This window comes from Equus przewalskii, chromosome 5 (genome assembly GCF_037783145.1).
Source record: "Equus przewalskii isolate Varuska chromosome 5, EquPr2, whole genome shotgun sequence".
NCBI classification, from domain to species: Eukaryota; Metazoa; Chordata; class Mammalia; order Perissodactyla; family Equidae; genus Equus; species Equus przewalskii.
In genome coordinates this window covers 12,654,390-12,681,921 of record NC_091835.1, presented here as the reverse complement: position 1 = coordinate 12,681,921, position 27,532 = coordinate 12,654,390, and the positions used below count along the sequence as shown (strand labels likewise).

Below are 27,532 nucleotides of genomic sequence, written 5' to 3'. Positions count from 1 at the left end.
GGATGGATGACTTCTATGTCCTTGGTCTCCTGTGAATGCTGAACGACACTGTGTCCTACCGAGAGTCCACTTCGGGCGGCCAGAGTGGAAGACACCACTGGCTCTAACACGCCATTTCTCTTGAGATTCCCCAAACTGCCCTTGACCCCTCTCCCAAATCTTGAAGAAAAAGGGATGCTGATATTGTGATTTATAGGAGAAATGTGCTAAATGAGAAATCAGTTTTACATGATAGTCAAGTACATTAGTCTCTGCAGATTAAATGATTGAATATGAGGTAGCAAGGTGGCAGTGAGTTTTAAATTTCTTAGTGCTATGCCTCCTTCATCTGAAGTTTACAATCCCTGCTACCAAAGGTAAAGAGAAGGTGGAAGGCCTTTGTGCCTGTCCTTTCCAGACAATGATCCCAGGACCCAGAACTGAGTGCCAGTGACAGGCTGTCAGGAGCCCCATGGGCATCACTGTCGTCAGTTAATCTGAGGATGGTCAGCTGGTTTTTGACTGTATTTGTCTTATTAACTGTATCGTCTCCTGGCCCTTACGGACATGTTGTCTTGCCGTGGAGACGCTGTATCAGTAACTTCTGTAGAGGGAGTGTCATTGGACAGTCAGGCAAACCCTTCCTCCTCTGCCTAGAAACATCCTTCTCTAGCTGTCAATGACCTCCTTATTCATCTCTCCTGCAAAACTCATTAGAACTCATTAATTCATTTTGCAAATTAATGTACAACAGATGTGGTAAAAAGGTATTCTGCGAATAATCAAATAATGGAGTTCTTCCTCAGTTGAAGGGGGAAGTAGTTAATGTTTTTAATTTTCTCAATTCTTTCTCAGAAATATTTCTTAAAATTCTTACTCTTCTGTCGTTAGTGAGCACTAACAAACACTATCGATGACCATGAACAATGAGTGTTAGTGGAAAGCAGACGCCACCGCCGCCGAAACGGCCTGCTTTTTTCAGGAGCACGTGTGCTTGTGGTTATGACTTAACTGAATGAGTTTTCTCCTGGAATCCCAAGAAAGCTGGGATTTCATCAGCATTCTTGGTGTTCTACAAAGAGAACCATAGCTGTCTAGCGCTGATAGCCAACCAACGTTGTGAGCCATGTGGCTCCAGGTCCTGGGGCACAACGATGGCGGGCTTTACAAAGTGAGGTTTAGGGTGCAGACATGGGCGGCATGCTGCCAGCTGGGCATCCCTCAGCTGGGGAATGTCGTGAGCTGAGCCCCCACTGTGAGACTATCCACATCTGGTTTTACGACGTGTCAAGGTGGACACTAAGATTCCCTTGCCTCTGCAGTGCATTTTCTCCCGTCACAGAGAGAAACAGGAGGAAAAGATAGCAAGAAGGAGCCAAAGAAATGTCTTTTAAAAGTTTTATCTATGTCAGCCCCGCAATTTTCCCTCTTTCCAGTAAATACAAAAGAGCTCGAACATCCATTCCTTGGCATCAGGAGAGAGGGTAAGCTATATTCTGCAGACATATTCAAAGACTATCAGAGCTGTAAGGGTCCCAGAAAAGTCATGTTTCACTGAGAGCATATGCCCCGTATATAATCTTTCCTGTATAGGGAGAAAGCACAGTGCTCCCCGTAATGGCACTCTGCCTGCCACTTAACAGTGAAGCGGGATTAGAGCACCACCCTGTGGTCAACACTTAGACCATGCTGAACACACAGCCCCTCGGAGCTGCTAGTTATAGTTCACTTTTTCATGACCACATAAAACATTTTGAAAATATTCCCTATTTTATATGCATAAAATAAAAACACAGTATGAACTAAAAAGAATAAGGCTTACGTAATTAAGTCTTCAGACATTAATCTTACATTTTTGGCTGGGGATATTTTTTTTTTGGTGCAATTAGACTTTGGGCTCAGGAAACTAGAGTGGGACAAGGTGGGAAAGGGGGTCAGAATTTCAAAGTAAACGACGTTACTTTCTGTGGTGCCAAGTTCAAGCATTGGTGCTTTTATATCCCATCAAATTCCTATGGTCATAACAACTGTCTTCTCAACATATGGAACTGCGAAAGTATGTTAATAATTCGTTTCCTGCATTCCAGCCCATCATATTTTAATGGATGATTTTAAAAAGTACAACTTAATTTCGGTTCAAACACGACTTCACCTAGAAACGTGTTGAAATCATATTCTTTTTAAGGGATTTGGATCCCTTTACTTGCAAAGTAGTTTTTATGAACTAGAGCTAGATTTGTTCCATATGTAAATCTAAAAGCATTCAAGGTTTACAAGCTTGAAAACCTAAGGGTGAGCACAGCTGCCCTCCAAACTTGTAGGTTAAGGTCCTGTAAACTGCCCTGAACAGGAGAAATCTGGGATCACAATATCAGCACTACTTACGGGGAAAAATAGGATTACTGAGTTTGCAACTGAATTCTCTAAAGAGCTTTTGAAAAAACGCTCAGCTAAAATAAAATACTTTGGCTAGAATCCGACACTTTGCTGGATGAGTAAGTAGGTGAACACCACTTACTATCTTTTGCTTCCCAGAAACTTTCCATAATCTCTTTTCTCCTATGCGGTCAATGAGATGCTTATCAAATCTTGTTGACTTGTGGATGATACACTAAGTGTGGTATTTTACCACTGGGTTTGGTCCTCCATCCCTGTATTCAATTACTAGGAGTTGGAGGTTAACTCTCAGAAGAAAGGTGAAATAATTTACATTTAACTATCAATTCAGTCAACTGGGTAGTTCTCAAACCTTCCCCTCCAGTGTCTGCGTTAGCTGTGACAGCTGTAAGATCCCTCACCTATGAAGTTAAGACCCACTTTCCTAACCTATCTCAGGAGAGGAGTTTCAAAGGTCCTTCATCTTCCTTTATAAAAAGATTTCATGGCAAAAGTGCTGTCAGTTTAAACATTTTACCTCTTTTCTATTCTCAACTCCCAAGTCCCACTTTTCTTGTCAACCCCTGGGAGTCTGACTACTGGTGGACTGAAACTAAAAACTATGACTGTTGCCAAAAAGTTAAAAAGAAATCAGGGGGCTAGCCAGGTGGCAGTGGTTAAGTTCACACGCTCTGCTTCAGTGGCCCGGGCTTAGCAGGTTCAGATCTCAGATGCAGACCTACACCACTCATTGAGCCATGCTGTGGCAGCATCCCACATACAAAACAGACGAAGACTGCCACAGATGTTATTAGCTCAGGCACAAACTTCCTCAAGCAAAAAGAGGAAGACTGGCAACAGACGTTGGCTCAGGGCCAATCTTCTTCACTAAAAAAGAAAGAAAGAAAGAAATCAAAGCGAATTTGCAGTGGGAGGATTACTGAATTGAACTCTAAGGATTAAGGAACCAGAAGGACACTCTCTTAAGATTTGTCCTCTACTGAATTAAATGTGTTACAGCAAAACACTCAGAGCAGTGCTTGGTACATAGTATCTATGCTTATGATTACAGAATATTAAGTTGATAAATACATAGTTTTTCCATTAGCATCAACAATTTAGGCTGCTTTTTTAATGTTTTCTTCTAAAAGCATAAAACTTACCTTTACTGTCATTTATTTGTTTTACGGAAACTGAATAACTATGAAATGAGTTAGTATACAGAATTTTAAACCTAGACAGAATGTAGAGATCATGTAAATACCTAATTGTTACAATCTGCATCTTACATTTCTAAAGGTTAAGAGTTATAACGTTACTATTTTAGATAAAATTATATTAAAAAGGCAAAAATTCACTAATCTGGATATATCCAATTAAACTATAACGAAATATTTAGAGAAAGAGTAACTTTTTTATTGGTATTACAGCAAAGTTCATAAAACATACAAATTATGGTACCTGAAAGCCAGAAGGGAATAAAATACACCTAACTGTACAAGTTATACACAATAATAAAATCAGAGACTTTAGGAAAAGTTCATTGGAAAAACATCAAAAAAGACTTTTGATAAAACAAAAATAGTTAAAAAGAAAAAAAAAGTGATCTGATGGATACTTACTTAATTTTAGGAACTCGGAACTCAGTATGAGGAATTAGACATATTTCTTTACAATTTGAAAAATGTCCAGCTTTGAACATCTCTGACACTTGTCTCATTGTCCTGCTCACAAATTTCAGGCTGCCACGTCTTTGGCTGGTTAGCTGGCAGCGGCGGCCTTTCCAGCTCTCACACCCTCTTTGGGCTTGGAATAGTCCCAGGGCCGTCTATTCTCAGCGAACCCATAGAGTTTCCGAAGCGCCACGCGAGCAGCTTCTTCTTCCGCAACCAGCACTGTCTCCCCAGGGCCTTCTGCAATCAACTTTTTATCACTGGAAAAAACAAGAGCAGTCTGCAATCACATGGTGCATCACAAAACACAGTCCACAAACCCTTTTTATCTTCTAAATCTTATTTTGTCAATAATATTCACACCAGAAGTAACAGAAATACTGTACCATTTTTTCCTTCCTACCAGCAGTAGATGAACCACTGATAAAGGATGTGTTTAAGGTTTGCCAATCTGATAAACAAAAGCATATCTCATGGTTGTAGTTTGCACTTCAATTAAAATTAAAGTTGAAACTTTTTACAACACTATCCATTTTCTCCTTTGAGATGTCTTCCACTGCTCATAGACCTATAAAGTCCTACAGCATATAAAGATTAGAAAAATATTTACCTAAATTTTAATCTAGTTATCTGAGATACTCACTGTGTACATTTACCACTTCAATCCACCTGAAATCAATATACATTTTGATAGACAACTAAACCCTTTCTTTTCCAGCTCTACGGTCAGTTGAACCAATACAAGTGTGCATTAGGGTTAAAATCTGTAACACTTACAGATCGAAACTTTTATTTTTCTACAGAAATATTTAGATTAACATATACTTCATGAAATTCTACAGTGAATAGCTGGTTAACAAAAGCTGCTATTAGCAAACCATAGACTACTTACCTTCCCCTAAGAATGATGAGTAGGGAAGGACAGAGTAAATACATAATCGTGGGAATGAGATTTTTAAAAATCTTAATGCAATCAGAGGTTGTATAGGATTGTGAAAAGTCAGTTTTTAAGGCTTCTAATCAATGTTGTGAAGTTAAGATTAAAATTTTACTAACCAATATAAGCCAACAAAATACAAAGGCAAAGCTGTGGTGCTCCCAGACTGCCTCGTTAGCCGAGATTCAGGAGCTGGAATATTCCTTTTCTTCAGTTCTTCTACCAGCAGCCCCATGGGATTTATTATCTTCCAAATCTCAAAGAGTTCTTTTCCAGTCATTTGAGTAATTAAGAAGTCCTGCATATGAAAATACAATTTATACATTTAAATTAGTATAAAGAAAGTAAGGACCAGAATTCAAAGTACACTTTTAACCAAAATTAAAAACTTAATGGGAAATGAAAGACATAATGTATTATTCTTTTTCATTCCCATATAGTTTTTTCATAAAACTTTTATTAAAAAAAAAATCATAGTTGAAGGTGAAATCCAATCTCATAATTTAGAAATATATTCTTATGAGTAAGAAAAATATCTTTAAAATGAGGTGACAGTGAATAAACCGTAATAACTTCTGGCAGAAACTCTTGTAAAAAGACACTAAGGACCTCTAGATAATGCTACTTCATTGACTAAATTCATGATTTAAAAAGATCTTTTAAATAATTTCATATTAACTGCCTTTTAAAACTGTTCATGACTTGATAAGAGTGTCAACTTATAAGACTGAGAAAACTGAGAAATAAATTATGAACATCCAAAGCAGAAAAGAATTCATTTTGCCAGTAAAAAAAATTACGTTGTACAGAGAATATGGGAAGAAACACTAATTTTTACAACAGCATATTGCAATTACTCACGTTAAAAAATACAGTATACAATAACAGGATGGGCAAATGGGAGCAGGAGGGGAGAAATTAAAAAAGCAAAGATCCCTTAGTTCACGAAACAGGGTCAATTTCATTACAAGACTTCCCCAAGTAGCGGAAGTCTACTTCAGCTTCGTTAATAACAAGCTTTTATAAGTCCATTCTCAGGTGGGGATTTTGAATTTTTTAATGTATAGAGATAGAGATGCCTTATGAGACAAAGATGGTTATTCACCTATGTATGGATCACTGGATTGTTATTTGCCATACAGAATAACCAATTATAGAGTAAGGAACAACAATTCTAATGCCTAAGATATTAGTAGGAATACAGAAAGAAATCTCAATTTTCTGGGGTGATTACTTATGCCTCGTTCTATTTTTAACTATTGGTTCCTGTTCTTATTAGTTTATTATTAGAACTTTCAGTAGGGTGTGAGTTGAATACTCCAATCTCATCTCCCCAGAAAAGGGAGGCAGTAGGAAGAAATGTTTCTAAAATACACATTTGATCATGGAGATTTCCCAGTTGAAACTCCTCCAGCTGCCACTACATTAGGCTTTACAAGACAATCAAATGCATACTCCTTAGCATGGCTACGAAGAGTGCTGCTCAAATTTCCGGCTGCAGGAACATCACCTGGAGAGCTGGGTACAGCAGCTTCCTGAGCCCTACTCCCAGAGACTCCGATTCTGTAGTCTGAAGTGGTGCCTGAATCTGCATTTCTATCAAGTTCTCAGTGATGCTAATACTATTGACCCAAACCACTTTCTAAGGAGCTCCACTTTAAAAGAGCATCCCTACACTGGCTCTTAAAGGTCCACACTCATCTCCCACTTCCCCAGATACAATATGATGTGGCCACACAAAATGACCTGCAGTTCCCCGAAGCACAAGCTTGTCCTCAAGGCTTCTTTCCGGAATGTCTTTTTTAGGGGCAAGTGTCATTTCTGTAGAACATTCCTTAACCCTATTAGAGTTGGTTGACACCTCTGCTGACTTCCCTCTGCACCTTTATAATGTCTATAAGAGCACCTCACACACTCCACTCCATCCGCCCATTAGCTGTGAGTAGGACCCTGAAGGCAAAGATCACACCCTATTTAGCTATGGATCCAGTGCTGAGCAGTGCCTGGCACCCAGTAGACAACAAATGTCAAGTGGACAAATGAATGAAATAAGACAGTTCAAACCTGTCAGTTCCAGTATGGGAGATGCAGTAATAGGACATGAAAGCTCCTGACTTAGATATTTGAATGATCTATCTCATATATAATTGGAACTGTCAACAGAGGCACCAAAATATGGTAAACAATTATTTCCAAAAGAGTCTCATGACTACCTTGTGAAAGTTTCAAATAGGTGACCAAAAATTGTTTAGACGCTGCTTCTAAGACTCCACGGAAGTTACAAGGATAAAGAGAATGGAAATCAAGGGAGGACTCTGCTTTAGAAAAAGCTACTTAACTGGGGGGTCAGGGAGAAGGCTTTCCTTTTCACCTCAGGCCCAGAGGGCTTTAAAGCGTCCAGTGGCCTCTGAATCTGGGGCAAGGGATGTACAGTCAACGGGAAGCCAACACGCATTCCTTGCTTAAAGGAAACAGGCCGGCAGAAGCTGCCTGTAGTAGTGGGGTACAAGTCTGCAACTGATGTCAAGGATATAAAAACCCTTGAGAGCTGATGTGGAACTCCAAGAAGGGATGTCACTTTTAAAGGAATCCTATCCAGGAAACTGGAAGCTGAGAATGGAAGGAGTAGCCAAGATCCATGTCAAGGGACATGGCTCGCAGGTTCCAGCAGGGGACAGAGTGCCCACCAGAATCTGTTTTAAACATCAACCAGGCTCAGAAAGCACTAAACCTGCATACAGCCATCAGGTCAAGTCAAAGCTTCTGCTCTCCCTTCTCCTCATTCCCTGAGCTCCCTCTCCAGAGGGGTCAGGTGACATACCTGCTTCCCAAGGGCAGACACACAGCCCACCGAATACAGGCCCTACCCGGGTTAGGAGGAAGACAGCCTTACCTATGAAGGAAGCCTGAGTGCTCGTTAATACAGGTATCCTTCTCTGTCAAACTATCGACCTCAGTATCAAAACTAAATGAACAAATTCCCACAGCAAGGGATGCTGGTTTAAAGGACCCAACAGTCAAATGTTTGGATGAAGACTGTTTTTGTGACAAAGTGAGTGTGTGACTTTCCATTACATAAGAGTGACCAAAAACTCGTGTTTTCATCCAATGCAGAGGATAAAAATTCGCCCAGTTGACAAATTCTAACAGGACAGGGGAAGACAAGTTATACCAATTATAAAAGTACTTTAATTACCTAAGCTACTGGCTAACAAGGAGTTAGATGTACATCACGGGGACTCAGAAATCCAACATTTTATCACCTGTAAGAGCAGAGCAGCAGCTGGTACTTAAGCACGAAGCTCCCTAACTGCACTGGGCCCTCAAATGTGCCCTCCAGCTTCATTTCTTCACTAAACACCCACCGAGCATCTACCATGGAGGCACTATCTGTGGACCAAAGAACATAAAGCTAAAGACACGGCTCGCAGTCCTTACAAATGCACAACCAGGAATTTAATATTCATCTCTGAGAATGTCCTCAATAAGAGACAACTAGAATCATTAAGACACCATCGACAAAAAATCTTTAGGTCGTTCTCAGATTTTTGCAGGTAGAATTATTCACACATATTCTTCCAAGGTCACATAAGAAATGAATTACCAAAAATTTGCCTTCTGTGCACATCAAGTGCGTCCCAGCACGTGTAATTAATAACTACCTACCCTGATGAAGAGTGCAGCCCTCGCGGCGCCACTGCTCTGCAGCAGGGCTCCAACTACCGCAAAGAAAGTCCGCTGTAACACGGTCGGGGGGACGGGAAACTCTGCACTCAGCGTTAACTGCTCCACAGCCAAGTTTCTAGCCACATGACACACCACTTCTTCACCCGTGAGAAAGCCAACAAGACTCTGAAGGCCTTCAGTGGGCAAGTCTGGGAACGCCTCCTCAAGAAACTGCGTGAGGCAAGTTTGTGAAAAAGATGACCCTTGTTCAGATAGTTCTCGATTATCTTCAAGATTCAGAAGAACAGCTTCTTTCTCGATTCCAAGTTTTTCACGCTTGGCCTCCTCACTTTTAATGTAGCAGCTATTAACAAATGCAGTTTTGAGAAGATCTAAGGAGAAGGTTTCCTGTAACCGGTGTCCAAATGCTTGTATTTCAGCATGGTAGTCCCAATTGGGCTTCTCTGAACTGAAAATGTAAAACGGAAGACACTAAGAGATGGTGTGGAGAATAACAAGATGTTACTATGATGCAAACATTCTTCATTGTGATACAATTTTAATTATACAGAGGAAATACAGACTTGAGTTTCATTTTAATGCCAGGCTTTGATTTTCAATAAGTTAAAACTCAGATGATTACTTCTGGTTCTTCGCTGCATACACCGCTGGATTAAGTTTCCCTCTGAGCCAACTGCCACATTACAGCTGCTCTTCAACATCAGAGACTAAACCATCATCCTAACTATTAGGTTCCCAATTTCTGCTCTAACCATGGAACTATGCTTTATACCTGAGTATGAAATAAAACATCATTTCACAGGTTCAAGGCATAAACGATAAGTACAGGCATACCCCGGAGATGTTCCAGGTTCAGTTCCAGACCACTGCAATAAGATGAATAATGCGATAAAGCAAGTCACACGGATTTTTGGTTTCCTAGTGCATATGAAAGTTATGTTTACACTCTACTGTAGTCTATTAAGTGTGCCACAGCATTATGTCTAAAAAAATAATGTATATGCCTTAATTTCAAAATAGTTTATTGCTAAAAACTGCTAACAATCATCTGAGCCTTTAGTGAGCGGTAATCTTTTTGCTGGTGGAAGGTCCTGTAAAAAAGACAGCATCTACGAAACGCAATAAAATGAGGTATGCCTGTACTATATTTATCGTGTATTTTATCGATGTAAGTTTTGAAAACATCCATTTAAATTCACTATTAAATAATCTAGTATCAATATTATAAGTAGGTTAAAAGTTCATAATCATCCCCAAGAATGACTAAAAGGCCTTTTTTAAAGAAAGACAACAAACCCAAAATAAAACTCTCAACTAAAAAAGGTCAGTAAAGTATAAAGATCTGGGTAGTATGTCATAAGACACATATAATCTAAATTACAGATTTTATATATATACACACATACATACACACACACATATATATATAAAAGCCTAGGATGACTCACCTTACAATCAAAGAAATGTGAATTAAGAAAAAATGCTATTTTTTGCCTATTAGGAAAAGAAGTTAATATTCTGTGTTCCAAGAGTATAGGAACATGAACACGTACATTCCCATTGGTAGGTATATAAACTGGATCGTTTTTTTGGGGGGCAAATATTAGTTACCAAAATTTCATACTAAATTTCCAAAGGAGAAATAACTTCAAAGCAATCACTGTTATTCGCTGTAATAGCAATAATATGGAATTCAAAAATGTACCCATAAATGGAGCCATAGAAGTCTGAGGTGCATCCATTCTGCCACGACTACAGGTCAAAGACACGCTTTCTTCCCTCTCACCCGGACCCAAAGACTGCTCGGGTATTGCAAAATGGGGGCTACAACACCCAAGCCCCCTAAAGGTTACCCTCCGGGTGGCCTCCTTGCTCGCAACTCTCCGTTGATGGGATTCTAAACGGGAGTCCGAGGTGTCGGGGGCTCAACCCGGCGGCAGAAATCCACTTCCTTTACCCCGGGGCCTGCGTCCCCGGCCCACGCGGGTCTATATCGCAAAACTCCCGAGCACGAGCCCAGCGCACATGAGCGACGAGCAGCCCTCGCGCCGCCGTACCGAAGCCATCGGGGAGGCGCTCCGCGTCCCCGACCCAGCCCGACCCCTGCCCGCGGCCGCTCCTACCGGCGCACCGGCGGCGGAGGGCACCGGAGGAGGCGCCACCGCTCTAACTCCTTCTGGAAGCGGAAGGCGGCGCGGAATCCCTTCTTCACTCCCCGAACCGGTGGGGCGAGTGCGGGGGCGGCCGGACTCAGGAGGAGGCGAGGCGCCGGCAGCAGCAACCTCACCAACCCGGACGCCATGGCCGAGGAGAAAGCAATGGAGGGCGGAAGGAAACAAATCGGACCAGTATCGCGGTAACACCTTCCCCCCGGAATTGGGGGTGGAGAGCTGAGAGAGGCCGGGGCGGGGCCAGCACGCGGACGGCGAGGCGGCTGCGGCTGTTCTACTGCGCACGCGCAATAGCTAGTTCTGGCCTGCCTGGGGTTACTCTCCGGTGAGTTTCAGGGACTTCAGGATCCAGACATCTCTCGAAGAAGTTGCCTCACCTGTCAGTTGCTCTCTTGTTCCTTACTTTCTTATTAAAGCAGAACAAAATACCTGTTCCACATTCAGTTTAAAGGAAACCACCTCTTGTCAATATACGTTCAGTCTTAGTGTTCCCGACCATGAATCCAGCCACTATTTATGAGCAAATACTTACCCAACACATCTCCGAAAGCCTTCCTTTCAGGAGCCCCAGACTAAGAGATATTGACTTACCCAAAATTAAGTTTTTTAGTTAAAAACAATCTAACAGCACAAACTTTTTTTAAAGCAGAAAAAAACATCAAAATAGGAACAGTGGAATTCTAAGTCGTGTTTTTTTTCTTTCTCTTATGCTCTTTAGCAATATCATTGTATTGCTTTCCTACCAAACTGTTAATATAATTTTTTAAAAATCTAATATTAGTTCCCAAAAGAAGTCTTATCTGAATTCCCAATTTTGAGTTGTCTGCTGAACATCTAGACTCAGCATCAGTGTCCTCCCAGTTACCCAGATGGAACTCCTACGTCTTCAATTGTTCCTATTTCTACAAACATCCTCTTTTGTCCAGCTGCCGAGTCCTTTTTCTATTTATTTCCACAGCAGCTACCCGATGGCTATCCTTACCTCTCTCCCAGGTTATGATAGACGACCTCCAAACGAGTCTCATGCTTTCCTCCCTTCCCTGGACACAGCTCACCTCCATTCATCTCCCTGAAACACTGACCAAAGCACATTACTACTTAGCTCAAGATTCTCCAGTGCCAGGACCTTACAAAGCTCCTCTTCACCAAACTTTAGTCAGGCTCCTCTCAGCCCTCTTCTCAACTAGACTTCAATCTTAGGCTTCATGTCCATCCTTGTTAGAGCTGCATCACCCAGTTTCAGCAAGAATCCTGTTAAGTCAGTTTAAAAAGAATCTTCCGCTCTCAATATCTGTTCACTCTTGATATCTAATCAAATTTGCCACCCTGCAGGTTATGTCTGATCACCTTGGCCTGCCTTCAGCAAGAATCCTGTCAAGGTGGTTTAGCCAGAACCCTCCTTACCGCTGATGTTTCCTCTTAGTAATATTCCACCCACTGACCTCCACCGTGGTGCTTGGCTATAAATTCCCACTTGTCCATGCAGTACTGGGAACTGAGCTCAGTTCTATTGAGGTCTCTTTCCCCCTCTTGCAATAGTTCCTGAATAAAGTCTGTTTTTAGCTACTGTCCAGCTCTGGTTTTTCTTTCACAGATCATACAGCTCAGTCTAGGTTTCTTAGCTTAACCCTTTAAGAGGAAGAATCTGAATGGTTCATTCCAGCCTATAAAAGGGTTCCCTATGGGGAGGGAGAGAGGAAAAGGGGTTTTGGCACATATCACAAAACAAGCTGATAGATTTCTGGGTGAAGCAAATTCTCTAAGAAGGTGTGAGAGGGGATCATGGTTGGCCTTTGTATTATCCTATATGTGAAGTATTGAAAATTCGTGGACCATCAGTTGTATAAATGGATTAGAAGAAAGCACAGGGAACCATTATTTTGCAATATCCCATTTTGAGGGAGAAATAATCTAGTAATCTCATTGGAGCATGACAATGTTAAATGACGTGTGTCAAGAGTTTCTCAGGAATTCAACAAGGGGGTTGCTTACAGACCAAAATTATAGAGTTTCAGTAGATTTCTGCCACCGGTGTAACTCATGGAGCTCAGGAATTAACCATGTTTTTTAAATTGATTAATTCATTTGTTCATTTATTCAGTTAACACATATTAAGGGGACTACTTGGTTCCAGGACCCAGACTCAAAAAACTTTAAGGGGGGAAGAGGCCAATAATTTTTTTCCCTCAAGAAGCCAATTTTTGGGCTGGCCCAGTGGTGCAGCGGTTAAGTGCACACGTTCTGCTTCGGAGGCCCGGGGTTCGCCAGTTGGGATCCTGGGTGCGCACATGGCACCGCTTGGCGAGCCAGGCTGTGGTAGGCGTCCCACATATAAAGTAGAGGAAGATGGGCACGGATGTCAGCTCAGGGCCAGTCTTCCTCAGCGAAAAGAGGAGTATTGGCAGTAGTTAGCTCAGGGCTAATCTTCCTCAAAAAAAAAAAAAAACCCAATTTTCTTTGAACATGATGGGATCCCTAATTTGATTAAAGGTCACGAAAGTGTCAACAACTTTCTGATTTTCAGTGGGTCAGGGGTCAGGTGGAAGAGCGGATGAAGTCACCCTTAGGACGAGCAGAAGACGAGGTGAAGTGGTTCACTTTAACCCCTGGGGAACACTTGAGCCCTTTGTGTTTTGATGCCAGGGATATTGTTCACATATTCCTTCAGCAACGATGTAGGCAGTTAGAACCTGTGCAGAGAAAGCTGGAGGAGAACAAGGTCAGTGAGATCTGTGACAGGACCCGACTGGACAGTAGAGCAATTCCGAACTATCTGAAATGACTTGCAAATGCCTTATAAAATAACTAAGGAATAACCACCAAGTATTGGTCTTTAATCCAACTCATGAGAAAAGTTGGAGAAGGAAATAATTACCATTAAATGAAACTTAACTACAGTTAGAATTTTTCAAAATAAAAAAGTTTGGTTTATAGATAAATACAGATAGAAAATCAAGTCTTCTTCACCAAACTTACATCTGCAAAATTTAGCTTTGGAAAATTTGACTTAGTGGATATAATGGGCCCAAAAATAAAACAAAACTCATGATAGTAAAACTAATTAGCAAAAAGCACATGGTAAAACTGAGCAATAAAATTTTAGTTATGAAATAAATGTGAAAAAAAGACATGAAAATACATTAAGTAAGCAATAAAAAATGAAAATGCAAATGATTAGAAGTAGGCTACTTGTGCTATATAGAAAATTGATCAAGGAATTAAATTGGCTTGATGGAGTTCTCTCCAGAGAATGCTCTGTGAAAAAAAATGTATCAGGGGGCTGGCCCCGTGGCATAGCTGTTCAGTTTGTGCACTCTGCTTTGGCAGCCCAGGGTTTGCTGGTTCAGATCCAGGCACAGACCCACGCACCACTTATCAAAGCCATGCTGTGGTGGTATCCCACATATAAAATAGAGGAAGATGGACACAGAAGTTAGCTCAAGGCCAATCTTCCTCAGCAAAAAGAGGAGGATTGGTGGTGGATGTTAGCTCAGGGCTAGTCTTGCTCAAAAAAATAAAAGTATCAGGGGCTGGCCCCATGGCCAGGTGATTAAGTTCATGTGCTCCACTTCAGTGGCCCAGGGTTTGCCAGTTTGGACCCTGGGTGTGGACCTGTGCACAGCTCATCAAGCCATGCTGTGGTGGCATGCCACACAGAAGAACAAGAATGACTTACAACTAGAATATACAACTATGTACTGGGGCTCTGGGGAGAAAATTTTTTAAAAAAGAGGAAGACTGGCAATAGATGTTAGCTCAGGACCAAACAAAAAAAAAAAAAAAGAAAAAGGTATACAAGAGAAATAAGTTTAGTGCACTGACATTTGAACATCATCATATAAAAAAATGTATCAATGTTAGTGTAAGTCTGATATAAACACTTTAATTCATAATTATGGAAGTAAAACTTCCTTGGTGAGGTAGCAGCCACCAAGATGGCTCGCAATGATCCCCACCTCCTGGTATTCACGCTTTTATATAGTCCCCTCCCACATTGTACTAGGGTTGCTCTGTATAACCAATAGAATGCAGATGTTATATCATTTCTCAGGTTTGATGATAAAATACGTTGTAGCTTCCATTTTGGTTGCATGCCTTGTGTTTCTTGGATCACTCTCTCATGGGGAAGCTAGATGCCCTGTTGTGATGATGCTCAAGAAACAGTGAAAAGGCCCTAGGTGGTGAGTAACTGAGGCCTTCTGCCAACAGCCAGTGAGGAACTCAGGATTCCTGCTGATAGCCACGTGGCTGAGTCATCTTAAAAGCAGGTCCTCCAGCCCCAGTCAAACCTTCAGATGACTGCAGCCCTGGCTAACATCTTGACTGTAACCTCGTGAGAGAGCCTGAGCCAGAATCACCCAGCTGAACTGCTTCCCAATTCCTGACCCTCAAGAACTGTATGAAATGATAAATGTTTGTGGCTTTAAGCCACTAAGTTTTGGGGGTAATTTGTTATACAGCAATAGATAACTAATATATGTGACATCAAATCAATTTGATCAAAATGACAAGATAAAAAATGTTCTATACTCGTGAGACTTAGGAGAAGGCCTCAGAATGGTGGGTCTAGATAGATGCAGGGGATATTGCTAGACACAAAAAGGATGGAGAAGGGGCCAGCCCAGTGGTGTAGTGGTCAAGTTCGCACTCTCTGCTTTGGCTGCCTGGGGTTTCCAGGTTCGGATCCCGGGTGTGGACCTAGCACCACTTGTCAAGCCACACTGTGGTGGCATCCCACATAAAATAGAGGAAGATTGGCACGGATGTTAGCTCAGCGACAACCTTCCTCAAGCAAAAAGAGGATGATTGGCAGCATATGTTAGCTCTAGAAAGTAGACATGGCCCCACCCTTTAATCTCTGTAGGTACAGATTCTGTTTCTTGTTGCTAGAGACACTTTTGAGAAACAAGTTTGAGAAATCTTGGGTAGAAGATTTTAAGGGCGGGATCTCCACTTTACATAAATGTTTCCTCATGATTCAGCTAAACTGAGCAAAGCTTGGATCTGAGTGAGAGAGAGGACATATTTTGTGAAGGGAAATATTTTAAAGGGTGATAAAAATAAAGATATTAGACTATATGGTTAGAGTCCTGAAACTTCAATCCCTGCTTTTGTTTTTTCTTTGAGAGAATTACGTCATTTTAGTATCATTATTCTGTTAACATAATGAACTACATTTATAGATTTTCAAATAGCAAGCCATTCTGAATTCCTGAAATACGCCCTACTTGGCTCTTGATGTAACAGCCTCTTTATAGCATTGAATTTTGCTGACTGATATTTGTTTAGGATTTTTGCTTCTAAGTTGATGAATAAGATTGGCTTCTACTTTTATTATCCTGACCTTGTCAAGTTTTGATATCAAGTGGTGCTGATTTCATAAAAAGAGTTGAGAAATATTTCTTCTCTTCTTTTCGTATTCACTATTAGAGTTTATGTAAAGAGAGATGCTATTCCCACCTTAAATATTTGGTAGAACACATCAGTGAAGCAATCTGGGCCTGGAATTATAGGAGGTTAATAATATTAATATTAAATATATATCAACAATTCTAATGTACTATTTTAACTTATATGAGCTTTGGTAATGTTTTTGTTTTTTTTCAATAAATAAAACATTATAGAAGTGGTTTGAACTTTTAGCAATCGGATTATTATGCTGGCCTACAGTGTCAGCGTGGGTAAAACCCAGAGAACAGCTTAAATGAACTCCTGGAACAACTACTGGAAAGGATCATCCAGTCTTTTTTCCTCTCTGAGATGAAACGATGTCTCCAGAGCTTCTGGCAAAGTCTAAGGAGATGAAGCTTATCTAAAAACAAGAAATCATGTAGATCCCATTTTCAGTCTACTCCACAGATTTAACATGTTTTGAACAGCTAAACATTGATTAGGTATATATAACAACGTCTGCTGAAAGATGCTGATAAAGTTTTTTAGAAAAGTACCTCCTTTTGATTAGAGTCAATCAGATTAGAGCCATTAAAAGTTGTAAATTAAAGAATCTGGATATTGCATGTGAATAAGTGACTCTCTATGAGACTATCATTTATATTGGTCATATTGTTGATATCTATTTTTAAAAATACTCAATTAGTTAATATTGCATTATAATTTAACTATATCATGTCATAGTTCCAGTGAGTTCTACATATAGTCCTCATGATGCTATTTGTTGTACTAGTCAGGGTCCAATTGAGCAAACAGAACCCACACCAGCTGGTTCAATGAAAAGAATTTAATAAAAGGAACTAGTTACAAAGCTGTTAGAAGAACTGAAAAGCCAAAGAGGTTACCATGGGGTAACCTAGAGATTAGCAACCTTAGCAACCGCAGGACGGAAGCCCAGTGGGATCTGGAACCCCAGCAGAGACTGCCTGCTGACAACTGAAACAGAAGAGGGAAGTTACATCCAGTGGGAACTAGAGCAGCGGAGGAGACACCCTCTCTAAGCAGAGAGAAAGGAGGAGAAAAACCCTGGTTTCTCCTTTCCTCCTGCCCTCCAATCTCCCACCACTGCCTCCCATTGTACAAACTTTTCTGGAAGCAAGTTGGCAAGGGAATCTGGAAAATGTAGTTTGCAGAAGTCAGCCTCCTGTAATATAGAATGAGCAGGAGAAAGGTAGAGGGCGAGTGGATCTGATGGCAAACAGGCAAATGACTGGCATGGTAATTACATTTAAAGTTTCAGCAAGGTGAAGAGTAGAAAGTCAACACCAAATTAGAACGCTGACCCGTTAAGCTGACATACCTTAGTTGATCCAAATGTTCAAAGCAGGAACTCTTTGTTAAAAGAACAAATAATAATATTTATTATCATTATTATAATAAAACTATAAAATATCCCCTTGAGAAACTCTAGCATAAGACATAGGTATTTAGAATCAGAGAAAGTGATAGCCTGACAGTTGTTTAGAGATGATCAGGTCCAAGGTAAGGAACGTGAATTAACAATAACAGCTACCATGCATAATCTCTGCTTCCTATACCACCCATCAAAGGTAATACTATGATTCTCACCTTAGAGATGCAAACAGGTAAAGACACTAATGGGCTTGCCAAAGATTTCTCTGCTGGTAAAGGGCAAAGCTTTCTGACTCTAAAGGTCGCTTTCTTTCCATGGGTAGGGTTAAGTGGCTTGCCCAAGCTCACAGAGCTGGCAGTCAATAGTAGAACTTTATTAATAGAGTCCACCTTCCAACTCAACAAGGCAGCTCAGAAATCAATTCTGTCTGTGTACCTATGGTCCATCAGTTCCGAGAAACTCTATTAACGACCTTCTACTATTATCGCCTTTGCCCCTGCCATTCCATGGAAACTTCCAGTCATCTCATTTGGCTAATCTGCAGCATTTGACACAGTTAACCACTCCCTTCTTCTCAGAACAATATCTGCTTTCTTGCCTTCAGGACAACACATACTGTATCCATTTCTTCCTGCCTTATAGTGGCTCCTTCTCAGTGTCCCTTCTGATTCCTCCTCCTCTTGTAGACGTCTACATGTTCGTGTTTCCTTGTGTCTCTTCTTTATTTACACTCTTCCCCCAGCCCCTGCTGGACTTCATGTACTCTCATGTGGCTGTAAGTACCATCTATATGCTTAAAAAAATCATTTTATATTTAAGCATTGATTTTACAAATGTGGCATAAAGGTGAACTAAATTTATAACTTAATTTGTTCACATAAATTGCCATCAAGATATGTTGCAGCTAAGATGTGTGTATGATTTTACACGCATTTTGGAAGAAATCACACAGGAGCAGCTGCTTTTTCAGTAAACTGGGCCACTTACACTCTCTTTTGGTGAGTCCACCACAGTCATGTGAGGTGAGAGTTATCTAGACCTTGTTGTACACATTGAGCCATTCTGGGTGATGATTCATTTTCTCTGCCTGTGGGGCAACTTGGGACATGAGGTCAAAAGCCTGATTAAAATTTGTGAATGCTAACCCTTGTAAACAGCCTCTCACTTAACTCCGATCATTCTACTGCTTTAAGGTCAAGGATAACGCGGTCCCTTTCCTCTGCTGCCAACCAGTGAGCATGTGCTGACCCCGCCAAGGGCTGCGGTATACTCCACGTACATGCCTTCAAATCCCAAAGTTGTCTTTGGTCCAGACCTCTTCACTATTCAGTCGTGTATACAAAACTCCTGTACCTAATTGTCTTCTAACACCTGCACTTGGACATCTAATGGCGTCTCAAGCTTCGTATGTCCAAAAGTGAACTCTCTGTCTTCTCTTCCAAACTTGCTCCTCCCACGTCTTCCCCAGATCCGTAAAGGGCAGCTCCATTCTTCCAGTTGCTCAGCCCACAAATCCTGGTGTCATTTTTGACCCTTCTCTTTCTTTCATATTCCATATTCAACAAATCTCATTGGCTCCACCTTCCAGAAATATCTGGAATCTGACGTCTTCTCCCACCGGCACTCTGTTCTAAGCCACCATCATTTCTCAACTGCCGTATTTCATTAGCCTCCTGACTGACACCTTGCTTTCACCCTTGCCTTTTAAAACCGAAGGCAGATGAAGCCAGTCTTCTGCTCAAAACCCTCCAATGGCTTCTTATCTCACTTAAAGTAAAAATCAAAGTCCTTACCATGGCCTCAGGGCTCGACATGTTCTGGTGATGCCTCTGTCTTCATCCCTCACTCACTCAGCTCCAGCCACACTAGCTGCCTTGCCATTCCTAGAAAACCCCAGGCATGCTGTCACCTCAGGCCCTTAGCACTTGCTGTTCCCCTTTTCTGGACAGCATTTCTCCCATATTTCCACATGGCTTACTCCCTCCTCTCCTTCTTGGCTCAATGTCACCTTTCCCATGAGGCCTTTCCTCAGGCTGCATTCTCTGGAGGAAGATGCTGAAACAAAGTTTGATGCACGGGGTACTTATCAGGGATCAATAGCTGTGAAGGGAGGGAGATGTAACAGGATTAGGCAGAAGATAACAGCAACACGGGCCTGACAAAGCCTCATCCAAGCCAGAAGAGAGTGCCCGAGCAAGAATCTCCTATCAGTGTGTCCTGTATCAGGTTGAAATGGCCAGGCCTTTATATTATTGTCTCATTTAGAGCTTTATGGGCTGCCCTGTAAAGGGCATGGCCAACCCACGGTGCCTTTTTGCGGCTGAGACAGACCCTGAGGTAGCTGAAAGCTGGAGACTGTCTGCTGAGTTCCTTCCTTCTGAGATGGCGGATCTGTGTAGTGTATCTCCGGATCTACCACACCAGCCTATTTAAAATTGGCACACCCCCTAGAGTCTCTACCACCCTTCTTCGCTTTATTTTTTTCACAACCCTTAACATCTTCTAATATACGATGTAATTTAGCGACTTATTTTGTTGATTATCTGGTTCCTTCACTGGAATGTGAGTTCTAATGGTAGAGCGATTTTTGTCTCTCTGGAACATGGCTGCATTTATGGTCCCTGGCTCACAATAAGTATTTGTTGTTTGAAAAAAGTTGTTCAGTAGCCAGTCTAGTCATTATACTGTCCCAGCCTTGCAAGAACATGTCTTATGCATCTTGTCAGCATATGGCACATAGTAGGTGTAGAATATATGTTTGTTGAATAGATGAATAAATGCCTCCATGAACGGATGTTATTAACTTCATCATAAGAAAGTACTAGTGCAGCACTGTCCAATACAAATACTATGTGTGGGGCTGGCCCGGTGGCGCAGCGGTTAAGTTCGCACATTCTGCTTCTCGGCAGCCCGGGGTTCACCGGTTTGGATCCCGGGTGCGGACATGGCACCGCTTGGCACGCCATGCTGTGGTAGGTGTCCCGCATATAAAGTAGAGGAAGATTGGCACAGATGTTAGCTCAGGGCCAGGCTTCCTCAGCAAAAAAGAGGAGGACTGGCAGTAGTTCTCTCAGGGCTAATCTTCCTCAAAAAAAAAAAAAAGAAATACTATGTGAGCCACACATGTAGTTTAAAATTTGTTAGCCCGTATTAAAAAATAAGAAGAAACAGGTAAGATGAATTTTAATAATATCTTATTTAACTCAATATATCTAATTTTTATCATCTCAACGTGTAATCAGTATAAAAATTATTAACGAAATATCTTACATTCTTTTTGTTTTGTACAAAGTCTTTAAAATCTGGTGTGTATTTTGCACTCATACCACAACTCAGTTTGGACTAGCTACATTTCAGGTGCTGGATAGCCATGTGGACACTACAGTTCTAGTGCAATTCTGCAGTCCAGGAGTCAGAATAATATAGCGGTGAGAAAGGGTGGGTTGGACAGGGGAGGTCTCTGGAGTCAACGGCTTCCTGGGTCCCCATCATGACTCTTTAACTTACTAGCTGCTGATGTCCTCCAGCCAAAAGCCACCAGGAACACACCTGCAGTCGAACAAGTTGGGTTGATTGCTTGTTGGAAGGAGAAGACATATCTTGGGAACTATGGGGCACTGGTGATAGGACTTATTATAGGATTTAGATTTGTAGTAGGTGATTTTAAAGAAGGTTTAAGGAAGACGGGCTTCCCTCTGGACTGGATACTGTCAGGAAGTGGGTGTAATTCTACGACTGGACGTCTTAATAAATCTTGCCTAGAGGGTGGAAGACTAGGGGCTAAAGCTGTAACTGGTAAAGAAACAGGAGTCCCTCCTGTTAGTCAGAATGGGGGATGCTTAGTCATTTTCGTGGTTCAGACAGCGTTCATGTTTGGCTGTGTTTAGATATGATTATGGAGCAGCCTCGTCTGCTGTTTGTGTTCCACAGGAAGGAGCTCTGAGCACCCAGCCAGCTCCTGGCAACAATGAAGCCTGGCTGACAGGACCAGGCAAGCTTCTGGGGGTCAAGGGCTGCTTTTCTCTTTCTCATATCTATGTGACCTTAAGCAAGTAATTTAACTTCTTCATAGTTTAATTTTCTCATCTCTAAAATGAGAATAATACAAGAGCACTTCTCTCTCCATCTCTTAAGGTTATCACTATTAAAGGAGATAATCCATGTAAAGAAATTAGAATAGTGCCTGGTACATAGTCACCATCAATGAGTGTCACTGTCTTTCAAAGATTCTAAATTGCACCCTGCTTTTTCACACTTCAACATCTCTGCAATGGGCATGTCTTCCAAACAATGGCTTCTTAAAATGGATACAATGTAGTATTATTATTTTGCGGAGGCTCTGGTGTGGGGGGACTATTCTCTTCCCCGCCAACTGCCCAATCATTCCTGGGTGACTGACTTTACTTTTCAATCTTTGTAACTTTCCTCCCTTCTCGGCAGGCGCCCCCTGTGGCCCTCTTCCGGCCACGTAATTTTACTCGCGCGGCTTCGCCAGGCAATACGGCCCGCGGCGGCAGCGCTCGGGAGCTTACGGCGGCGCGGCGCCCAAGGCCCGGGAGCCGAAGCGAAACCGGCGCGTCCCCGCCCGCCCGGCCGTCAGCTGATGGGCCGCCCGCCGGGGAGGCCGCCGCCGCCGCGCGATCATGGCGGCCGAGATCCACTCCAGGCCGCAGAGCAGCCGCCCGGTGCTGCTGAGCAAGATCGAGGGCCACCAGGACGCCGTCACGGCCGCGCTGCTCATCCCCAAGGAGGACGGCGTGATCACGGCCAGCGAGGACCGGTAGGGCGGGCGGTCGCGCGCGGGGCCGAGGCGCGGCGGGGGCGGCCCGTACGCCGGCCAGCTACGGGATGGAGGGGCGTGGGGTCCGCGGCCGGGTCCCTCTCCGCGTGGGGGCGTCCTCGGGCCCCGGGACGCGCAGCCCGACGCCCCCGCCGCGCCCCTCTGTCCGCTGGGACCCCCGGTTCCCACCCGCGGGTCCTCCAGTCTCGACCCCTGCTGGGCTTCTCCGTCCAGGACCCCGCCCCTGCCTCGCTTCTCCAGTCCGAGACCCCCACTGTAATCCTCTAGCCTGTTACCTCCGTTCCAGCGTGCCTCTCCAGCCAAGGAACCCCTTCCCACCGCGCCCCTCCAGCCAGGGACCCCCATCCCACCGCGCCCCTCCAGCCAGGGACCCCCGTCCCACCGCGCCCTTCCAGCCAGGGACCCCCGTCCCACCTCACCCCTCCAGCCAGGGATCCCCGTCCCACCGCACCCCTCCAGCCAGGGATCCCCGTCCCACCGCGCCCCTCCAGCCAGGGATCCCCGTCCCACCGCGCCCCTCCAACCCGAGACTCCCGTCCCCTGCGCGCCCCTCCAACCAGGGATCCCCGTGCCACTGCGCCCCTCCAACCCGAGACTCCCGTCCCCTCCGCGCCCCTCCAACCAGGGATCCCCACGTGCCCCTCTAGTCTGGGACCCTCGTTTTTTCCAGCCTCCGTCCCACCGCCCGTCTTCTGCTGGGGACCCCCCGCCTTGGCTTCTCCTTTGTGGGGTTTTGCCCGGCTCTCGGAGGCTTCCCGACCTCGGGGGGGTTTCTTGGCCCTCCGCGGTCGCTTCTACGCCGCCCTCTCTGGGAGCCAGGAGGACTGGCGGCCGGTTACCGGTCCAGGTGCCCGGGATTCCCTTCTTGGAACGAACCTCCGGGGCTTCCGCTCTTCCTTCTGCCTTACTTTGGGTTTACAGCTCTGTTTCACACATCCCCAGGTTCCTAGAACAGTTATTTTTCCACAGCTGCTAGGACCACCTCAACTCTTAATTACTAAATAGTTTGTTTTCTAAAAGAGACTTATTTTTACAGAGACTTAGATGCTTTTACTTTAAGGAAAATTTTATATTTCTACCATTAATGAAAAATCAATATTGCTTGCCATAAAAAATTTAAGTAATAGCTAAACATGTTAATCTGTCTGCGCCGAAAGTCGCCTTTTTCTTGTACTAAGGTCTTGCATTAAATACCCACTACACTTTGGGAGACACTGGTGTGATCGGATTTTTTATTTTACCCAAGGGGAAACTGAGGCCCATGGAGAGTCAGTCACAGAGATATGGGTGAAGTTGGAGAGGCCCCTGTGGGCGGCCCCCCACCCCTCCCCTGGCCACTCCAGCTCTCTGGTCTTCCCAGGGCTGTATGATTGCATTGCAGAGAGATTATTTGTTTTAAAACTTCAGCGTTTTCAAAACCCTAAAAGTTTAAAAGGTTAGTAGCTTTCCTGTGGGAATTTGGAGGAAATGACTGATGTTTATTGAGTGAAACTTTGTTTCCGTGATACAATGAGTGGTCTTGAATGGGGATATTCCAGAAATCAAAAGGCTTTCTGGAACATGGGACGGACTGCTGTTCTCTTAAAGCTGAAGGCACACTCCAGCTTTTTGTAATCATATCTTTTGAAGTAAGGAACACTGGGGGCCTGTCCTGAATGGGAAGAGAAAACCTGAAGCCCCCAGTGCCTACTTGACCTTTGTATTTTGCTATGGAGTGAGTTTATTGTGGGCAGGCAGTGGCCTCTCCCTGCCAGTTTACATGTAGCTGACCTTAAACAAGGTGAGGAGTGGTTGGTAGTAGCTGGGTGTGGGTGTGTGTAAGCAGGAAGGGAGTGGGAGAGCGAGGGGGCATGAGCCATGGGAGAAGATGGGAGTGTGAAGAAAAGGCAAAGGGCAGAATAACGATATTTGCATGATATCAACATAGATGCAGACACTTTATGAAAGTTTGCTGTCTTTATTTTGTAAAATATTTTATTTATGACTCATGTGTATTGGGTAAATTGCTGAATATTTGAGATTACTGGCTGAGAGCAGTGCTGATAAATGTTTTATGGAAAATGATTACTTAGCTGCTCTGGGTCTGCAGTGTTGTGGGGGCGCCTGCAATCAGCTCATATTTTCACTTGGGCACGGCAGGGCCCTGGCAGGTGGTTGGACCAGGTGGGAGTTGGCACCTTGGGTTTCTAGTTTGTGTTTCAGGCCCATGGGACTTCCTTGAAGGCAGGACAATCTTTTTAGCAGATTCCACACTTGATGAGATTTGATGAAAGTACATAGCTGTGGGGTTTTTTGGGTTATTGGTGGTGGTGGTTTGTTTTTATATTGTCAGAAGTGGGTGTCATACTCTTCAATCAATCAGTCAATCATTCATTCATTCATGTATTTAGAAATACTGTACTTATGGAGCGCCAGGCCTTCGGGTTACAACAGGGACCCACAGCCACAATACCTGGCCTCATGTAACTTCTGATTCATTGATTTTTATGGCGCCCGACCTGATGGAACCAGCATGTTGAAGAAACAGAACACTGACCACCCTTACTCATCAAATAAGCATTTATTGGATGCTTACTGTGTGCCCGGCCTGTGCTAGACCTGCAGAATAGAAAGACAGCTGACACCAAAATCCCTACTTCCAAAAGGCTGAGATGGTGTGGTGAAGAGATGGCCTTGTGCTCTCAACCTCCAGGGTGCTGGGGAGACACAGAGGAACGAGTGTCCTTGGGCGAGAGCCAGCATTCCAGGAAAATCTCTGAGGGAAGATGTCACTGGATAAAGGAGTGGTCCGTGTGAGGGAAGGACGGGTGCACATCCCTGTTCCAGGCAGAGGAAAGGACAGGAGGGAATAGCGAAGGGTAAAGAACCACAGTTACTTCTAGGTGACAGGAGCAAAAGGGGTGTAGGTGGCCGTGGCAGGAGAGACTACTGAGAGCTGGGAAGCCCCGTGTCCGGTTTTGGAGGGACCTTCCTTGTGTACCACTCTTAGGAATTTGGGTTTCATTTTGCAGGTGCCAAGGAACCATTGGAGAGTTCAGAGCAAGCAGATGACAGAATTTGTACTTTAGAAATGACGGGAGCTAACCTTTTAAAAGTCCCTTCTCTGTGTCGGTACAGAATTGGACCGTATGTATGCTGCCACATCCAGTCCTCACACCTCCCCACCGGGTGCACGCATTCACCTTCCCTTATCAACATTTCCAAAATTCAATGCATTCTAAAAGTCAAAAGTGGTTTTTTTATGTAAGTTGGGCCTGAAAACTCATTTGGTGTTAAAACTGAACAGATGAGGCTGTGATCTTTATTTCTCCCATGTGGTGTGAATATTCGTTTATTTACTGCAGAATTAGCAATGCATTGAATTGGCGGTGCTGTCCCCAGCCCCGCTGGGAGTGTTAGGGAACATCCTATTGCAATGGCCATTGACAGCTTAGAAGACTGAGGCTCAGAAGACGCTGTAGCAGATGATAGGACTGAGATTTGAACCCAGGTCTGACACTGAGGCTTTAATTCTTTCTGCCATGCACCCAGTTTTTCTACACCTTTGGAGAAATGGAGTCCACACCGTACCAGTTAATGATTGACTACTCCGGCAGCAAGTGTAAAAGGCTAGGATTCTTCCTTTTGCTGTGATTCAATCATCTTTCCTTCCTTTCTGCTAGTTTTCAGGGTTTAAAAAAAATCGGCTTGCACCTTTTCTGTACAACTTCTGCTCTAACGCTCAGAAAAGTAACTTTTAACAAAGTAGGGTCCAGCTGAAGTTAATTCATTTATAAAAGCCAAAAGCAGTGAGAAAAAGCTGAGAGCATTTTGAGAGGGAAAATGGAAGATGTGAGGGTTGTCCTGAGTTTAGTGTCCGTTTTTCTAAACTCTAGAGCAGTGGTTCTCAGCCAGGAGTGATTTTGCCCCTCCCAAGGGACATTTGGCAGGATCTGGAGACATTTTGCTTGTCACGACTGGAGGAGGGTGCTATTGGTACCTAGCGGGTAGAGGCCATGGATGCTGCTTAACCTCCTATAACGCACAGGACAGTCCCTCACATAAAGGATTATCTGGCCCCAAATGTCGATAGTGTCAAGGTTGAGAAACCCTGGTAGGCTTAATGTACTTGTTTACCTGGTCTCTCTAGACAGTGGTTCTCCAACTTGAGCAGGCATCGCAATCGCATGCAGGCCTTGTTAAAACCCAGTTGGGCGGGTCCCACCCAGAGATTCTGTTTCAGTCAGTCTAGGGTGGGGTCTGAGAGTTGACGTTTCTGCCGAGTTCCCAGTAATGTTGGTGCTGATGCCACTGGTCCAGGAACCATGCTTTGAGAACCACTGCTAGACAAGAAAGGAGACCTTTGTCGCTGTGCTTGCGTGTGTAGACCTACTGGGAGAGAATACTGTTTACGCTTTGTCCTCCTTTTTTGTCAGTTTCTGGGATATATTTGCTTGGAGTCATTCACATGTACTCACCTATTTCCCAATAAAACCAAACTGTATATGACAGAGCTAAGTAGAAATTATCCCTCCAAAGAGTATTTAACCAGTGTGGAATAGCAAGGCTTAATTCCATCACACCTGGAGTCATTGGTGGTGATTGGGGCAGTGAACTTAGGGGTCTGGTCAGAAACCTTCGGCAATGACTGTGCTGTGAGGGCTTAACCAAGAATGGTGTTACTCTTTTGATGCATTCATTCATATTTTGTTGGAGTAATAAATACCCTAAGCTCTTTTGTTTAAACTTCCTTCATCCGCTAAACCTAAATTAGTGTTTTTAACCTTAGCTTTAAGTTGCCTGCACTCTGTAACTAGAGTATTTGAGCCTGCAAAGTAGGCGAGTGATAAATTTGTAAACCTTAAAAAAAATATTCTCGAATCAATGAAGCGTGACTGCGTCTCTAGTGAGGAAGCTGTAAAAACAAAATAACCTTGGTAGTAAGTTTAAGAATTTGAACGACAGAAGTCGTTTTTCTAACGGGGGAAACAGAAGCGAGATGCGGCTTTCAAAATAGAACTGAAACGTGGTGAGGTGAGGCAGCAGGAACTAATTCCCTAGACACTTTAGCTTTTTGAACTTCTTTGCTGTGGACGGCGTCCAAAATTTAGACCATGGGTTGAA

The 27,532-nt window shown here is 43.3% G+C and overlaps 2 protein-coding genes across 4 annotated transcripts in view; one reads left to right on the top strand and one right to left on the bottom strand.

Annotated features, from left to right (window-relative positions):
• Positions 1-1,363: 1,363 nt before the first annotated feature.
• On the bottom strand, positions 1,364-10,983 carry MRPL44 (mitochondrial ribosomal protein L44). Of its 2 annotated transcripts, XR_011540177.1 has the most exons (5): positions 10,776-10,954; positions 8,632-9,100; positions 5,085-5,263; positions 3,978-4,288; positions 1,364-3,243 (listed from the first exon to the last, which is right to left on the bottom strand). XR_011540177.1 is itself a non-coding variant. In XM_008519108.2 (4 exons), exons 1-4 carry the CDS (start codon positions 10,952-10,954, stop codon positions 4,117-4,119), a joined length of 999 nt encoding a protein of 332 aa, XP_008517330.2. In that variant the 5' UTR covers positions 10,955-10,983; the 3' UTR covers positions 3,750-4,116. The 2 variants fall into 2 exon arrangements, 1 of the variants encoding a protein (XP_008517330.2); XM_008519108.2 differs by lacking the exon at positions 1,364-3,243 and having other exon boundaries at positions 3,750-4,288; positions 10,776-10,983.
• The window catches only part of WDFY1 (WD repeat and FYVE domain containing 1), a 60,222-nt gene continuing 43,373 nt past the window's right edge, over positions 10,684-27,532 (top strand). The window contains exons 1-3 of one of the 2 annotated variants that reach the window (XM_070619952.1): positions 10,684-11,148; positions 21,559-21,619; positions 22,069-22,408. In XM_070619952.1, coding sequence (XP_070476053.1) covers positions 22,272-22,408 — 137 coding nt within the window. In that variant the 5' untranslated portion in view covers positions 10,684-11,148; positions 21,559-21,619; positions 22,069-22,271. The remainder of the gene's footprint in view (positions 11,149-21,558; positions 21,620-22,068; positions 22,409-27,532) is intronic. The other variant, XM_070619953.1, reaches the window with a different exon arrangement.

Coding starts and splice junctions, on each gene's coding strand:
- MRPL44 (XM_008519108.2), bottom strand. CDS start 10,954: ATGGCGTCCGGGTTGGTGAGGTTGCTGCTGCCGGCGCCTCGCCTCCTC. Junction 5,264..8,631: donor GGGCTGCACTCTTCATCAGG/GTAGGTAGTTAT, acceptor TTTCATATGCAG/GACTTCTTAATTACTCAAAT. Junction 4,289..5,084: donor TATTTTGTTGGCTTATATTG/GTTAGTAAAATT, acceptor TGTTTTTTCCAG/TGATAAAAAGTTGATTGCAG.